Source organism: Podarcis raffonei, chromosome 14, assembly GCF_027172205.1.
Source record: "Podarcis raffonei isolate rPodRaf1 chromosome 14, rPodRaf1.pri, whole genome shotgun sequence".
In the NCBI taxonomy this organism is placed as follows: Eukaryota; Metazoa; Chordata; class Lepidosauria; order Squamata; family Lacertidae; genus Podarcis; species Podarcis raffonei.
The window spans coordinates 44,004,780-44,022,648 of record NC_070615.1 but is presented as its reverse complement, the minus strand read 5'-3'; the positions used below and the strand labels follow the sequence as shown (position 1 = coordinate 44,022,648).

The window sequence follows — 17,869 nt, the reverse complement described above, 5'->3', positions numbered from 1 at the left end:
CGCGGGGGCCGGGCCTGTGACGGAGCCGGGCCCTTGCTTGGCGGCCGCGCCTTCCTCGCATTCCCTCAGAGAGCGCCGCTCGGAGCGGAGTCGCGTTGACTGGCCAGAGTCCGCGAGCCGCCCCCGGCCCCCGCACCCCGCCGCTTTCCTCAGGCCCGGACGGTGAGTGAAAGGGGAAGAAGGGGTTAATTTCCTTTGGTTTCCCTCTTCCCTCCATCCTAATTAAGGGGGGGGGGGTGAGTGAAGCGCCTCCTCTGGGCTGGGGGGAAATTGGGGTGGGGGGGGAGATAACCCCCTAGGCCCTCTCCCCACCCCATTATGGGAACAGTAATTGGGGGTAGGGGGGTTGCCAGGCTATTATGCGTCCATTAAAACAATGCTGCAATAATAATTAATTAGTAAATGAACCTGTATGTATTTATCATGTTTATTTTATTGCATTGAATTCTTATGCATTTCCTGCTGCTTTTTCCTTTGACCTCACTGCAAGGTGTACATTCGTTCTCTGCCCCCCCCACTCGTTTTCCCCCCTCCTTCACAGCAAACCCTTAATTCATTTCATTTACCCTGAAGCGGCTGACAGCAGACAGAAGCCACATTTATCGGGATATTTATCTCGAAATGCACAAAGCAGGCCAGAGCCCCGTTCACATCAAAACAGTGCTGCGATAGGATAAAGCTTGCGATCCTGTGCAAATATGTCTGGGAATAAGCAGCACTGAATATGACAGGGTTTGCTTCGTACCCACACTCGAAGCAGCTTACGAAATTGTCTCACAGAAAAAGTCACATCCAAGTCTAGTATGACGAATGGAAATAACACTTTGCCCCTCTAGTGCCAGGATGATTCAGGTAGCGTTTCCTGCTCTCATCCCTGGTGTTGTTTGGCCTCTGCCTACTAGGTAATAAGGCTGGACTCTCATTCTGCCAGTCTGCCCTTATGGGTAACTGAGAGAGAGGTTCGCTATGTATTGATTTGTCATTGTTCTTTTTCCTAGTAAATGGCCATTTCTGGAACAGGTACATGGAGGGAGGCGTCACCTGGAGAACTGCAGGGCATCTCTGAGCACAGGCACGTTGCATCTCCCCTTTATGGCAGCCCTGTCGATGAGGGTGCCAAAGGTGGAGGGCAGCCTTTGTTCCACCATCATCACAATGTCCTTCTAATGCAGGGATTGTGTTCATTGTTGTGATTGGAAGAGCTGAATAGTCTTAGTAAGAAGACATAGGACTTCTCCCTTTATTTCCTGTTTGAGAAGAAATCTAGGTAGTCTTAAGAGGAATGGGTTTTGGCTTCCAAATTTTTGTAGAAGTAAAAAGCGCTAATGGAGTCAGCTTAATATTTGCCAAGCTTTAAATCAAAGTGTCGATGGAACTGACACTGTTACAGGTGTCACATAATACCTGTTCCGCATTTGTAAGAATTTGATACTTTAAGTGTAGAAGCGCCCACACTTTGTAACTCCCTGCCTATTGAGAACAGGCATGTCACCTTCACTGTACTCTTTTCTGCACTTGCTAAAAGATACGTAGAATGTTAATGTGTTTTTTAGTCTCTTTTTAGTTTATCACTGACTTTAATTTTTTTGAATGTTTTACATAGCTGTTTTTATCAGTAATTTTTTTATTCTATTCTTTTTGTAAATTACTTTGAAAATCAAGCAGTGTATAAATTTATGAAATAAAGCGATCTATAATAGATTCTTACTGTGATGGAATTTTTAGTGAGCTGATTTGTACCTTACACTTCAACTGTTGTCAATGTTATTGCATGTTTGCCATGTTCAGAAAAGCTTCCACGTCAATTTCCACTCCAAATAAAAACCCCTAAGCTCCCACCTCCCCCAGTGGCATTTCTTCCCAGCTGAAGCCCATCTTCATTGGGAAGTAATATAAAAATCCTGATTTGGATAGCTGGTATTGTGGTGAGATGAGCTTGGATTTTAAAAATCTCATAATGTTGGTGGAGGTGAGATTTGTGAGATGTGGAAAGCAACACATCTGTGTGGCAACAAGGAAGAGTACTTTTTTGGTTATCACCATCTTTTGCATTCTTTTGCCTTTTGCATTCTGCCCCAGGTGGTGACACTGAAATCTTTTTGACGCCAGATTAACACCTTCCTCTTCACCCAGACATTTGCTGGAGTTTCCATCCACTTGGGTCAAGGCTTTATGTTACTGCCATTCTGGGTTGCAAATAAGTTTCTTCCTCCACCCCAGGAAGCTGGTGTTTTATGCTTTGTATATCCAGCCAACTGTTTAAATTTTCATTGTGGTGGTTTTCAATATTTTTTTGCTTTCAATATTTTTTATGCCCCTAGCTTGATTGATTGTGAGTTGCCTAGAGATTGGCCTCAGTTAGGTTTTGTTGGTGGCATCTGTCTGCAGAGACAATGGAGGAGTGCACTTTCAGGGGTGAAGTCAAACCATTGGAGAGTTACAGCACCTGCTGTGGCTGTAGAGACCGATATGGGAGGTACATGTTTAATTGCAGGTGGGGCAGATGAAGGCGTCCGGTTTTGCTGCTATAGCTGCACCATGACTAACAAACTAAACAGGGTGTATTTATCTGGTATTAGCATCAAAAAGGGGAATGCAGGTGAACTGAACTTTATGTTCCCCTTTGTTGCTTCACTGCAGTTAGTTTGCCCTGGTGACTTTCCCCCCAAAGGTAAGAAAAAGGAGGGATCAGCTGAATGTCCAAATCACCCAGCAATTTCCAACCAACACTAATGTGATTTGGAAAAACTATATCTTTAACTGGAAATAATTACAGTAGCTTTAAAAGCAGTATATTTTGGCTTGGTATTTTGATGCTTCTGTGATTCCATTGCAGGTGATGAACTGTTAGAGTCTTTCTTTTTCCTTTTTAAAGTTGATTTATTATTGAGTTTCTCTTTGCTTTCATTTGTTTTTGTCTTCGCCTGGATTTTTACTTTGCTCGGCACTTTTGTCTAGCAGCCAGTGGGTGTGGATGTGGATGATAGCATTAGTGTTTTCCTTCAATGCATATGATGGAAAAGTGGTTCCTCAAAGTGTGGGTAACCCTTGGGAGAATAGTGGTGTAGTTGTGTAGAAGTGTAGGTTGCTGGGGGTGGGGAGCTGCAGATTTTGATAATTTTAGATGACTTAACTGTTGCACCCATTATGCTGTGGTTTCTGTGCACATTCCAAGCTATAGGAGTCATCGATTTGACATACACATTAAGATGATTCAGTTTTCTTACCTTTTAAGATGCAGTCACTCAGTGGAATATGCTGGCTATGAAGCTACACTTACGGTAGTTTTCTGCCCTACTCATGACATTGTAAATTGTCATCTTGAGGCAGGTCTTTTGTCTCCTAACTTAAGCTTCTGCATACTGAGGTTGCTAAATGAATAATGCCAATAGAAGTTTCCCATTTAAAAGTTGGCAGGTCCTGTAAATGTGTGTGGTCTTGTGAGTTTCTTATACTGTCTTCTTAAGCTTGGGTGGAATTAAGTTCACTTAGAAACTCAGTGACCACGTGCACAAGTGAGGGTGTAATAGTCAGAACTAGCCAGATGTTGTTGACCTATGTCTCCCATCATAAATGATGTACAGGTAGGTATCCGCGTTGGTCTGCCGTAGTCAAAACAAACAAACAAAATTCCTTCCAGTAGCACCTTAGAGACCAACTAAGTTTGTTATTGGTTTGAGCTTTTTTGTGCATGCACACTTCTTCAGATGGCAGTTGGAGTCCAGCAACATCTGAAGGGTCACATTCCTGTCTTAGCAGCATTTAGTATTGGATGAATACAAAAGTGGGCAACATCAAATTTAAAACATTTCTGCTTATTCCTTTCAGCTTCATCCCTCTTGACGCTTTAAGATCATTCCTTGTTCAGAATGTCTCTACACCAGTTCTTACTAGAGCCAATAACCTGTCACGCCTGGAACAGGGACCGAACTCGTGAGTATTGTCTTAATTCATGTGACTTCATATCTGACAATAAATTGGTGCAGAAAAGCCAGCTTGGCTGCAGAATACACATAGCTGGACTACTCTTAACTGAAAAAAACTAATGTTGCCAATATCTGAGGTTCTGTACTAAGATTCTGGATTCTCTTCATTTGGCCCGCTAATATTGGGGCTAAACAAAACGAGTGCCCTGTAATTTCATCACAATGGCAGGCTTTTTTGGAGGGGGGGGGAGCATTTCCCCATAAAAGTGAATAAGGTTGTTTAATCTTTTCACCACCTGCAACGTCCAGCCCCTGAGTCATTTCCCCCTCCATGTAGTTGAGCCCTTAAAGTACTCTTCCTTTTCTCACAGGCATTTGGTGGCCTGTGTTTGCCTGTGGCTGGATTATATTTCTGCTTCTACTATTTTATGAGTTCTGCTTCTGTGCCATTGTTTTAGATTTTCCCTATTTTCAGTGCAGTTTTTGTTGGAAAGACTGCTCACAAGTTTCCTGAATATGCTATGATTATTATTTTGAATCTTTCTTACTTAAAAACAGAAATATTTCTTATACTAATCAATTCATCCTCTTGGCAGAGATTGCCATTAGCCCTAATAATCATGAAGTTCACATCTATAAGAAGAGTGGGAACCAGTGGGTGAAAGCTCATGAGCTCAAAGAGCACAATGGACACATCACAGGTAAGAGAATTTTCAGCTGCAGCTTTGACTATTGGGCCTTTGAATATTGCAAGAGTCAAGCGCATCTAGTGAGGAAGTCAACCTGTTTAATTGCTTCTTCTCATTTTGAATAAAACAATACAGTTGCCATGCTGTGATTTTAGCTGTGTCCATCCAGGTGATTCTCTTAGAAACACCTATCAATTGCTGTCAAAAAGGGTTTTGCCTGGGGACTGGGAGTTATTTTCATGGATTTGTGCCCCATTCCAAAGTAATATTTTGTTTTAGTTGTTTGTATGAACTATTTTAAATTTCTTGTGTGCACCACTTTGTGAATGGAAGTTGAAAAACAGCATGTATATTTTGTAAATACTTAAGATGCTATGGAAGAATACCTTGCATACCTAGAATGCAGATGTTCACTTCCGTAGCTACTGTCATTTTTCACATTAGGCTCTATCCCTGCCTGTTTATCTAGACACCCGCTTCTCCCTGAGGGATATTTGAATTGGAGGCTGGGCTTCCATGCTACCTCTGATGCTCTTTCAGGTGCATCAAACGCTCTTGCTGGCCAGCAGATTCCTGTAACAGCAAGCCTGCCTGGAAGCAGTGGTATCAGACAGTAAATGATGAGCACTACTGTAGCATTGGGTTGTAGTAACTCTTGTTCTCTAGGAAGCCATTTTAGCAGCAAGAGAATCCAACACCATGTTGCCTCCTTAACTCTCCTTAGCATTCAAGGAAAACTCATAAGTGAAAAGGTAATACAAAACAAGCAATTAAAAGATGTCTGTTTACTGTACATGAAACCTTAATCTTAATATTCTGTGATATCTGAGTTTAAATTTGTGTTTTAAAACAACCTGGCTTTCATTGGCATGCATTGTTAATGCATTTCGTGCAGTTTTTGTACATCTTTGTTGTGCCACGATTCTGCATATTGTAACATAGCCTAACCTCCCTCCAAGGATTATTGTGACACAAAAATGGTATGTGCCCACATAAGCAACCCTGAGCTTCTTGAAGGGAAGGATTGGGCACAGTAGGTATAAAGAGGCTGATAGAAATATAGCGTTGGTGAAGGAGCTCTGCACTGTAATAATTTATCACAAGGAACCATTTTGGAGCTTTTATGTTGTGTGCAGAGGGAGAGTATTGGCTTAGTTTATACTGCAGGAAGATGTGGGAGAGCTGTACAGGACTCCCATTTAAATGGCTATTTTTAGATCTGAAATAGCATCTTGCTGAGGCAGATGGATTTGTTCCATCACCCAGAGCACCATTGCACTAGCTATACCTGACTTTTATTTTGGGATTCTCTTTCTAATAAAAAATGAGGAAATATTTTTGCTTACTGGAAAGCTCAGGTTCTAAAGCACAGTGACTTGGGGGGGGGGATGCACACCACATTTGCAAACATAACTTCTTTGCCCACCGAGCATACTCAGTCCACATTGGGCTCTTTCTTTGTGTGTGTATTTGTGTGTGTGTTTGTATGTCTGCAAACCTTGGTGTTCCCATGAACCTGTTGATTCCTCTGTCTTGTGTATAGATGCTGCCAGTTTGCTACGTAGTAAAGATCCCCACTTGGAGAATGAATTCACTATTAGTATCTTAAGGAAGATATAAATAGAATTCTCTCATTTGATATACGGTAATCTGTTGTTAGAAGGCTCCAGCAACAATAGCAGGCATGCCCCTAGATATGGATGCAGTTTGAGTCCTAAAGGCAGGTAGGATCCAGTAAGAAATGGTATATTGGGTGAACTGTGCAGACAGGGAAACAGGAACACAGAAAGCGGCCTTTTACTGATTCAAACCGTCTGTGGTGATTAGCAATGGCTCAATGGTCTCAAGCAAGGGTTTTTCTGCTGTACGTGTGGATTAAGCTTGGGAACTTCAGCAAGAAAAACATTTTCTTTTCCCCTGAGGTTTGGCCCTTTCCCCAAAGGGTTGCAAATAATTCATCTTCATTCCTTCTCAGAAACATTTTCATGTGACTTACTCTCTTACACCAGCAATATTTACTGTTGGTTCTTTAAAACTGTAGCATTGGAAACTAATTTGAGAATTAGTTACCATCATATCAAGAGTATGCATATTTACATTGTCATCTGACACCCTGTTTGCATTGGTCATATGTAGTTGAAAACCAAACATTGTAAAACATTTTTGAAAGCCCATGAATAAAGTTGCAACTGTTCAGGTACAGTGGTGCCTCGCAAGACGAAATTAATTCGTTCCGCGAGTTTTGTCGTCTTGCGATTTTTTTCGTCTTGCGAAGCACGGTGTCGGGAAAGTTTTGGAAAAGCTTCAAAAATCACCAAAGTCTTTAAAAACCTCAAAAAAGGCTACCACACCGCGTTCTATGAGTTGCTCCTCGAAGTCAAGTCGCAACTGTATTAACGGTGTTAAGAAAAAGGAAACAAACTTGCAAGACGTTTCCATCTTGCGAAGCAAACCCATAGGGAAAATCGTCTTGCGAAGCAGCTCAAAAAACAAAAAACCCTTTCGTCTAGCGAGTTTTTTGTCTTGCGAGGTACCACTGTACTGCAACCACAGTACTTTGCTGAGACCAAGCTCCTCCTAGAGCTCTGAATTTGCAGGGGGAGAACTGGATTCTACAATAACTTGCGTTTTTGAATCAAAGAAATGGTTCTTGGAACCCAGAGGCAGGAGTTGTCTAAATTCTGCTTTGATAAAGGCCCAGCTATTTCTTTATAGACAGTTGTTTGAGAGAGGCATCACTCTTCCCATACAGACTCCTTTTGCCCCTTCTTAAACACTCTTTGCAGTGTCCTTGTTAGCGTGTAATGCTAATCCAAACCATGGCTTAGCATGAACGAGTAAACATGCAGGCTGCCAAAGAGGAGAGGGTGTATCTTTTCATGTTGTCTCTATTCAGGCTCATGGTTTAGCTTTTTCCAGACAAGCCACAAGCTGTAACCAAGGTTTGTCCTTGGTATCCAGCTTGTGTGGGCCACTAATATGACTTAGATCAGCGCACAAGCAAATTGCTCGCAATCTCCTCTCTGGGAGCACAATAAGCTTTCGTTTGACTTCATGTTACATGCGAAGTGGGCCAGTGTGTTGAATACATAAAGCGGTTTTGTAGAGATGAGTCTACTGTACACATTGCAACCAGGAATCCTTTTTTCAAACTGCCTTCAACTCTGAGAAAGTCTCCAGTCTGAAGATATTTCCCAGTAAAACCTTTCATTGGGATTTGCTTACATGATTAGGAGGAACAGAGGAGTTTATAAGATGGTTATTTCAGGCATGTTAGTTGCCAGTTCATTTCAGGATTGTTTATACTGTCCAGGAATTTGAGGGTTCTATTCATATCCTTTCTTCTGGAGCAAGTTGTCATTGCCATAAATTTGAAGCTTTCCCACTTCTCGCTTAAATGCCCCATCATGATAAAAATGGATCATGGGTGCTCTCTTAACAGTTCCAGCAATTCAACAGCAATACAGTATGTGCTTAGAGAAGTTACTGAGTGGCAACTCGATGGCTACAAAACACCTTTTCCTTATAGACTCACTAAAGTCATAGCCACTGTGACTTTTGCAACATTGTGAAGCTGGCCTATTTGAAGTTGGATTTCAGCTAGTGGAAGAATAAGGACTTTAGCTGTATGTTAACTGTACATTTGCTTTAATTCTGTTCAGTTTGAGTGGGGTTTTTATTCTCCCATAATTGTTTCTTTCCATGACTCTTCCAAGGTAGGATGGACTTGAAATCTACAGTATATGAAAGGTGTTCTTCTGGTTAAATATTTGATATTGGCAAAGCAAGAAACATGGTGCTTTGTTCATTTTGTTTTTATGTGACTCAGCCTCCAATTTAGCCTTGGATCACATAAACCCAGGCATGCGATCATATAAACGTAAATATATAAAACAACAACACCAACTTAACCATGGATGGATTTGAAGACAGAGGCTGTACTGATCTTAAAATGGTGACTTAAAGTTAAAGTAGTGGATTACTAGCTCCTGGTTTGAGGACACCCTAAAGGGACCTGGTTCAGCAACTTTGCTAAAACTAAGCAGGACTCGGAAGTGTCTGGATGCCACCTGGAGTTCTATCATGGAGGAAATGCAGAATAAAAATGTAATGACTAGGAGGTGGTAGGATTGCAGTGTGTGATTAATAAGATGTGGCATCAAAGAGACAAAACTGTATTCAAACTTGCAGGCATTGACTGGGCCCCCAAGAGCGACCGCATTGTCACTTGTGGCGCTGACCGTAACGCTTACGTCTGGAGTCAGAAGGACGGAGTGTGGAAGCCAACACTGGTGATTCTGAGGATCAACCGAGCGGCCACCTTTGTGAAGTGGTCTCCTTTGGAGAACAAATTTGCTGTTGGAAGTGGAGCTCGACTCATATCTGTGTGCTACTTTGAGTCTGAAAATGACTGGTGAGTTGCCTAATGCAGATTGCTTCTCTTCTCATTCCTCAGCTTGCTTCAGCAGTGACAAGCTTAAAATATAGTTGGTTGGTTGTCAGTGAGATCTTAAATTCTGAGGCTTCAGTGTCTAAATCTTTTTCTCCTCTACATTATTTTAAAGGGTGTGAAACCATTTTGAATCTCTATCTCATTATGGCAACAAGCCAGAAAATTGCAGGGTAGCTCTGTGTGCTCAAAGCCTTTCATTACATGTTTGAGAATGGAAACAATTCTGTTGCTTTTACTTGAGAATCTAAATGGGTTCTGCTACTTTCAGTATGACAAGAGTTTCAAATACAGTGGTGCCCCGCCTCGCAAGACGGAAAACTCACAAGAAGAAAGAGTTTTCCGTTTTTCGGGGTGCTTCGCCAGACGAATTTCCCTATGGGCTTGCTTCGCAAGAAGAAAGCCCATAGGGAAATCTCCGGGGACCTCTTTTAAATGCTGGCGGTGGGGAGCAAAGCCTTTTGCCCCCCTCCGGCCTTCAGAAGAGGTCCAGGAAGGCCGGCGGGGGCCGAAAGGCTTTGCTCCCCACCGCCAGCATTTTAAAAGCGGTCCGGGATAGCAGGGAAGCGCGCTGCGCTTTCCCGCTATCCCGGACCGCTTTTAAAATGCTGGCCGTTGGGAGCAAAGACTTTCGCCCACCGCCGGCCTTCAGAAGAGGTCCTGGACCTCTTCTGAAGGCCGGCGGGGGGCAAAAGTCTTTGCTCCCCCCTGCCTGCCTTCCCGGGATAGCGGAGAAGCGCAGCGTGTTTCTCCGCTATCCCGGACGGCTTTTGAAGGCAGGCGGGGGGGAGCAAAGACTTTCGCCCACCGCCTGCCTTCAGAAGACCTCCGCTGTCCCGGGGGCTTTTAAAATGCTGGCGGTTGGCAGTGAAGGCTTCGCTGCCGCCCGCCAGCATTTTAAAATCGCCCCGGGACAGCGGAGAAGTCTCCGCTGTCCCGGGGGCTTTTAAAATGCTGGCGGTCGGCAGCAAAGCCCTCCTGTCCCCGGAGCTTGCGGGGCGGGAGGTGGGGAGAAGGGCTTTTCTTCCCACCGCCAGCCTTCAGAACAGCCTTCTGAAGGCTGATGGTGGGAAGAAAAGCCCTTGTCCCCAGCCTTCAGAAGAGGTCGGGGGACAGACTGTCCCCGGACCTGGTCTGAAGGCGGTTTCCATAGGAACGCATTGATTGATTTTCAATGCATTCCTATGGGAAACCGTGCTTCGCGAGACAAAAAACTCGCAAGAAGAAAAAACTCGCGGAACGAATTAATTTCGTCTTGCGAGGTACCACTGTACCTTACTAATGTTACTTTTGCAGCTGGTAGCTTACAAGTTATCTGTAAAACATCTGTCTTGAATAAGCTTAATTACTTCAACAGTTCAGTTGCTCTCCTTTAAAAGGCCCATTATTTGTGAAAAAAATACCGTATATTTCTGTGTATAAGACTATATTTCCCCCTATTTTTTTCAAGTTTAAAATTGGGGGTCATCTTATACACGGATAGTGCATATGGGGGATTTCTTTATTTGGAGTCCCAAAAAATAGGGGCTGTGTTATACATGGGGGCATGTTATACATGGGAAAATACGGTAAATTTTTGCATAGCTGTTTTAGTGCTGAAGCAACGATTACAAGTTTCTTACTGATTTTTCTCCTCCCCTCCAGGTGGGTGAGCAAGCACATTAAGAAGCCCATTCGCTCCACTGTCCTTAGCCTAGATTGGCACCCCAACAATGTTTTGCTTGCAGCTGGATCCTGTGACTTCAAATGCAGGTGAGAGAATGCAAAGCACTTTTGGAAGTGGATTTGGGTGACTGTTCAAACTGATTAGCAGCAGCTCTTTAACACCCTGCATGTCCAATGGCTCTGCCAGCAGCAGATGGGAAGACTGCAGCAAGAGGCAGCAGCGAAAAGGTGACCAAATTTGGGGGAAGGGTTTGGATAATAAGTATTCCAGTATATGGCAAAGAGTTCGCCGACATGGCAGCCGGCTTTGACAAGTACTGCTCTTGCGATGTCCAGAGCAATTCTGTGCTGCAGATGTAAACAATAGGAGTTCATGCTCAAAGTGGGAACTGTCGCACATGCCTTTTTAAAATTTTCTGAATTCACTTCCAGATGTGAAAGGGTTGGTGAGTGTCAGCCATGTTGAGTTTGTGTAGTTGATGTCCATAATCCAGATTGGGGTTGTATCAGTTTACATGTTGATCACTTCCATACCAAAATGGAACAATGGGATCTGTGGAAGTGGAACTGCAACCATAGCACCACACCCCATGCACAAGCTGGCACCTCTTCTGCAGTTTTCTCTTTGGCACTAGAGCCCCTGGGTTAGGAAGTCTGCCTGTTTTAGTGTCACATGTCAGCCTTCCTGTGGCCCGCTGCTTGCACTCTGCCTCTCTACTTGGCCTCTAATTATCTTGGTAGACATACCTCATTTATATAGCTATTAATAAGAAACATAAATTAAACCGAACACTGTAATATGTTAAATGTTCACAGAAACTGCTGTTAACTACATTGGGAGAGCTTTACGTGAAGCTAGTTTGCTGACTTTGATACTTGAGTTGCCTATGAAATTAGAAATTTCATTTCTGCACAAAGGTAGGCTTGAGTCCCACCCCCCTCCTAATTCTCTCTTCTGCCTCTTTGTTTGCAGAGTATTTTCAGCTTACATTAAAGAAGTGGATGAGAAACCGGCCAGCACACCCTGGGGATCCAAAATGCCCTTTGGGCAGCTGATGGCTGAATTTGGTGGCGCAGGAAGTGGTGGTTGGGTCCACAGCGTCAGTTTTTCCGCCAGTGGCAACCGCCTGGCCTGGGTCAGCCATGATAGCACTGTGTCGGTTGCAGATGCCTCCAAAAACATGATGTAAGTAATGTAGCAGAATCTTAGGGTGAGTTTCCTTGACATGGTGATCATAATCTTCCTACTTCCATGCAGTAATGTGCTGATGTATATTGGCTCAGCATATTTAACTTATAGGCCAGGGGTGGGGAACTTTTGGCCCTCCACATTTGCTATGCTGTAGCTCCATCATCCCTGACGTTTGGCCATGCTGACTGGGGCTGATGGGAGTTGGAGTCCAGCAACAACTGTGGGCTACAGATTCCCCATCCCGGCCATAGGCAGTGGTATCCTGGTTGTAATGCACGACAAGTAGGGACTGGGATGAATGTACAGCCTAATATCAGAACTAATTGTCTGGTTCATACTTTAACAAACGGTATCAAAATTACCTAGCCAGGTGAGCCAAGGCAGTCATGAAACTGGGTAATAATGCCAGCTTCTGTCCTAACCAGCTGGTAAGAAGGGTACTTGTTTATGAGATTTCTGTGTGATGCTTCATTAACAAGTGATCTTCTTGGGTTTAGGATCTCGCAATTGAAAACAGAATTCCTCCCATTGCTGAGTGTGTCGTTCGTCTCGGAGAACAGTGTGGTTGCTGCTGTAAGTGCCTTCTGTCTTTGACTTGCATCATTTTTTTAGGGACAAAGACTTAATGTTTAGTTGCAAAGACTTAACGTTATGTTGTTGTTGATGCTTCTGATTAGTCGCCCTGTTCAAAAGCCTTGATGTCTTGATTGCATACCGATTATTGTACAGATACAGTATTGCCTATTCTAAAGCAGCTTCAGATTATCTCAGGCACTATGTGTGTTGTAGATATGTTTGTGTGCAATGAACAAGCATTGCCATTTTTGTCACATTCACATGTTGAGCCCATTTGTTAAGCAAACTTGAACAATTACAGCTTCACAGCACCCTCAGTGAAATGCATACATGTGTGTTGGTTTATTTATCATTCCACTAGCAGCCTTGTGCGTGGCATTTCTCATTCTAATAGAATCACTGACTAAAATCAGTGTAGTTTTGAAACATTCAGCCCACCATGTTAATTGAAAATGGTATTCAGTTTGTATTCAAACAAAGACAAAAAAATTCTCCTTGGTCACCAGAACTATCATGCAAAATTTGGTTATGGCATCTTAAGCGTTGTCCAAATACATAATGGGCAAACAACTTTCCAAAACACATGGTAGATTTATTTATAGTCTGCCTTTCCTTTAAAGAGCTCGAGGTGGTGTATGTTGCTGTTTCCCACCCATTTCATCCTCCCAGCAGCCCTGTGGAGTACATTGTGCTAAGAGACAATGACTCACACAGAGTCACTAAGTGAGCTTCATGGCTAAATGAGGATTTGAAACTGGGTCTCCCCTAGTCCTAGTCTGACCTCTACACCGCACTGGTGAACTGCAGGAAGGTTTGTTGTTGTTGTTTGAGGTGGGGGTGTTCTTCATGGAAGTTATTTCTGTATAGGAAAGTTGTAACCTTTGAAGTTGCCCTTAGTGTGAAGACTTAAGCTTTTTAAAAGAAGGTGGCCAAGCCCAAGCAAGTAATTGGTGGTAGGTTTGGAGCACCAGCTAGACACATTCTGCTGATTTGTTACAGGGCCATGATTGCTGCCCGATGCTCTTCAACTGTGACGACCGTGGTACCCTCACCTTTGTCTCCAAGCTGGACATTCCCAAGCAGAGCATACAACGCAATATTTCGGCCATGGAACGTTTCCGCAACATGGACAAGAGAGCCACTACGGAGGATCGCAACACTACTCTGGAGACGCTGCATCAGAACAGCATCACGTAGGTGGCACAGGGCTCAAGCTGCAGCCTACCTGGCCTTGAAACTTAGACAGTCTGTTACTTGTATTATTCCAGCATCACAGCTCCCCTCCTTCCTGCGCTGCCAGGTAACATGAGGAGCCTTGGACTGTGCTCTTCCTTGCTGTTGCTCTTCCCCACTCCAGATAACGTGGCCATTCCTGGTGTGGGAAGGAGCCCCCATGAGAATGTTAAGATCCATGTCAAGATGCACATGTCAGAAGGTGATGAATGCTGCTAGATCAGCTGAAACGCCCATGGTAGTCCAGCATTCCTGTTTTCACAGTGGCCAACCAGATGCCTTAGGGGAAGCCTGCAAGCGGAACCTACATGCAGCAGCACTCTCCCCACTTGTGCTAACCAGCTCCTGGTATTCAGAGGCATGCTACCTCCTGCACTGTAGTAGAACATAGCCTAGATAGCTTTATCCTCCATAGTCTTTGAAAGTCATCCCTTCCCCAATAGCTTCTCTACCTCACCTGATTCTCAGAGGTATATTACCTTTTTACATTTAGTGATCAACAGAAGATGCTACCTTGTGGTACTTTATTTCTCCACAAGTGTGCCATTGCAAATAGCAAAGTGTGAAACCCACAATAAAATCAGAGCTCCACAAGCCATGGGTAGCAAAGACCATTTTTATTCCAGCAAGTTTTTTCCCCCCCTAGATGCGGCTTTTAAAATATAATTGGCTTCTGTTTCTCCTTTGTATTGTTGCTTTTATTTATTAATGTGTTTTAGTGTTTTGGTCATTTATAAATCTAGCTTGGTTAGCTGCCGTTTTTTCATATAGAAAATGGGTATAAATATTTGAATCAATAGCTCTAACATGAATGTGGCTGCAGGTAATTTTGCAGTTACTGCTGGAGGAAATCCTTTTATCAAGTTGCATGCATTCTGCCTACTCCATTCTGGCTCAGTAAGGTTATACTCAATCACTGTGACCAGGAAGGGAAAAAATGACTCGCATTCTGTTTCTTCATACAGCACAAAATGTCCAGTGCTAAGTGTATTGGAATAAGCCTGTTTCCTCCTTCAGGGATTAAAGCTGTCCCTTTTCTCCTTGCAGCCAAGTGTCTATTTATGAGGTGGACAAACGAGATTGCCGCAAGTTCTGCACCACTGGTATTGATGGAGCAATGACCATCTGGGACTTCAAGGTCTGTTTTGACAACACTGCCCACACCAAATTAGCACCCTGCTGTTAATATCTTGTAGGCCAGAACTAGGGTTGATCGTTTTAGTAATAGGGACTTGGGGATACTGTTGTCAAACTTTGGGGGCATTGTCCCCAAATGGCTTATTTGGCAGATGGTGCTACTCAAGACTTATTTTGTTAAACGGGGTCATTTCTGTCCCTCTTAGGAATTTCGGTAGTGCTTTGCTTGTCCTCCGTCCCCTCTCTGCTTGGCTTTTTGCAATAATCCAGCTGTGGCTAGGGCTGGGGGCGAAGCCTTGGATCCTAAGAAATCAATTTAAGGAAATGAATAGAAGAAAAGTTTCCCATCCACCCAATTTTGGATGATTCTCCTGCACCCTGTTTCACATGGTTCAAGAAGGCCCCCAACCCCAAAGAAAGGTTTTTCAGGGACACAACTGGCTGCAGGTGGGGAGGCAAGAAAAGGATGTGTAACTCCTACTATGAACTTCCTTAATTGTTCTTAATAGAAGAACCTGCTGGATAAGGCCAGTGTCCTGTTCTAACCGGAAGGACTGTGCATGCCACAGTGATGTATGGGTTGCCTGCAGAACTCAGTCCCTGGCATCTCTTACAGCAAGTGATGTGGAACAGCTTTGCCCGATACTCTGCAGAGTCTTTGCTGGTCAGAGTAGATGGACAAACAGTATTAAGACAGCTTCCCATGTAGGTCCTCTGGTTTCCCTACACAGCAGGCTGCTGGAGGATCACAAGGTCACTGAAAGCTGCACTGCATGCACAGGGGGAAAGTGTACAAAACAGCGCATGGTGTTTCTTCTCTCGTTTCCTGTTCTTGCAATAGAGTGCTGAATGGGGGGGGGGCTTAAATGAATTTTGCTTAGCATGTGCAACCTTCCTGTCATTTCCTTTAACTGCCCAGTAGGTGTCTCTGTCTCATCAGCGTCTCCTGAGATTCCAGGATCTAGACAGGAAGACTTGAAGTTGGGGGACTGGAGGCTAATATTTCCTGCCATGGCTTTGCACAGCCGTAGTCCTCAAGCCATGACCATGTTAAACTGCATACTGACTCCTATGTTGAATGGCAGACATTTGCCACTTTTGAGTTGTCTCCGGCTGCTCCAAGCAGACTCATTTAGATGATTAGACGTGACTGTTTGCATCAATTCATATGAATTTTTATTTTAAAATTTATTTTATTTATTCAGTTTATGTACTGCCCTTTATGAAAAGATCCCAGGGCAGTGTACAACATTAAAAACATGTCTTAAATGGACAACATAATAAAAAATAATAATCATAATAGCAGTACTATCCTAACCATGTCTACTCAGAAGTAAGTCCTTTTGAATGTAGTGGGGCTTACACCCAAGGAAGTGGGGCTAGGACTGCAGCCGTCGGGGCTGCACAAAAAAACTTCCCAAAAACTTGTGCATCAGGAAATGCTGAATTCTCACATTCTGGGTTTTTTGCATTTTGCCCCAAAATTGGAGAGAGGCAAAGAGGCATTGAAGCCCCCTTGCTATTGGTAACCACAGAAAAGTCTTACTCATATTCTCTCCCTCTTACCCCCCTTTTATGGGTTCTGAAATTTCAGCAGGTATTGCCTGCATGCCTTTGGGCACATTTTCTTACTCATAGGGACTAGGAAATTCTGACCTCCTTGCTTTTTAATAACAGCAGAGGGCCGCAGCTGAATTTTCTGCCCAGGATTCTGTTCTGCACTCCCATGGAACTGCAGCTTCCCCCCAGCAGCCATGGCTAATGGTTTCTCTCTCTCTCTCTTTCTAGACATTAGAGTCCTCGATCCAGGGGCTGCGGATCATGTAAATCTGGCTCTCTGTTCTCTAGCAAGACAACTCGTTCTGGCACCTGCACAGACTTGAAAAGGGATGGTGAAGATAGGTCACTTTTTGAAGCACTGAGAAAATGACGACTTGGTGGATTTTTTTTCCTTTTCCTTTTCATCCCCCAATTTTGGTGAAATGTGTTGGTTTGAAAATCAGCTGTGATTGTGGTATATATTTGGCTTTGTTTTTTTTATTATTATTATTGGTTGTTTCATTCCATTCTTTGCCAAAGCTGCTCCTTAAAATAGTTTATTGCAGGAAGTATGAATCACTAACTTAAAAGGGGAATTTTGTGTAAACATGTCTGCTAGAAAATAAAATTTTAAACAAACTCCAAATGTTCTCTGTGAAATTCCTGTGTACATATAATCCGGTGGAAGAGATTCAGATTGGCATGAACTATGTGACATGAAATGCATAACGGTCTCTTGTTTTTCCCATCTTTAAAAATAGCAACGGGTGGTTGGAGTGCAGGAAGATAGCACAGAGAAAGGGGGTCTAAAAAATCCTCCCCCAGTCTGCTGTCCCAATTCAGCTCCCATCACCCCAAGCTAACATGGCTGATGGCCAGGGATGTAAGGAACTGGACCCAATGTTGGGAAAGAGCAATTAGTTTATGGTGTAATAATATGGCCTAGATAGTGCTGTGCCATGAAACCTCTACCTACTTATCTCCATATGTTAGTTACATCACTCTGAGTACTTTTGGTTTGCATTTGCTCAGTGATACCTTCACTTTGCTCAGTGATAGAACATCTTCTCTGCATTGCAAAAGGCCCTAGTTCAGTCCTTGGCATCTCCAGGTAAGGGTTGGGAGAAAACTCTTGAAATTCTGGAGAGCTGCTACTAGTCAGCGTTGACCTTACTGAGCTAGATTGATCTGACATTGTAGAAGGCAGCTTCCTATATTCTTAACGGCACAGCTAATCACCTCTACAGTGGAAGGGGCTGTGTGCAAACTGCCTTCTGGTGGGCCGCCTCTACTTACGGGCCTTGGAGCAGTAGTGCTCCAAGTAGATTGTGGTTGCCCTTTTAATTTCCCACAAAACCTAGTGTAGCACTGTTCTGGGGCACTGGGGGAAATTCTGAAATGGAAGCTAGGCCCTGCAGCGAAAAAGGGAGGCAGGGCCACTCTCACTGGTGGGCTTTGTCAG

At 43.6% G+C, this 17,869-nt stretch overlaps 1 protein-coding gene across 2 annotated transcripts; it reads left to right on the top strand.

The window, feature by feature from the left end:
- ARPC1A (actin related protein 2/3 complex subunit 1A) lies at positions 1-17,053 on the top strand. Of its 2 annotated transcripts, XM_053364636.1 has the most exons (10): positions 2-162; positions 3,829-3,933; positions 4,523-4,627; positions 8,807-9,029; positions 10,710-10,817; positions 11,704-11,916; positions 12,420-12,495; positions 13,498-13,691; positions 14,779-14,869; positions 16,657-17,053. In XM_053364636.1, the coding sequence occupies exons 2-10, from the start codon at positions 3,870-3,872 to the stop codon at positions 16,693-16,695; spliced, it is 1,113 nt and encodes a 370-aa protein (XP_053220611.1). In that variant the 5' UTR covers positions 2-162; positions 3,829-3,869; the 3' UTR covers positions 16,696-17,053. The 2 variants fall into 2 exon arrangements, with proteins under 2 accessions (XP_053220612.1, XP_053220611.1); XM_053364637.1 differs by lacking the exon at positions 14,779-14,869 and having other exon boundaries at positions 1-162.
- The last annotated feature ends 816 nt before the right edge of the window (positions 17,054-17,869 follow it).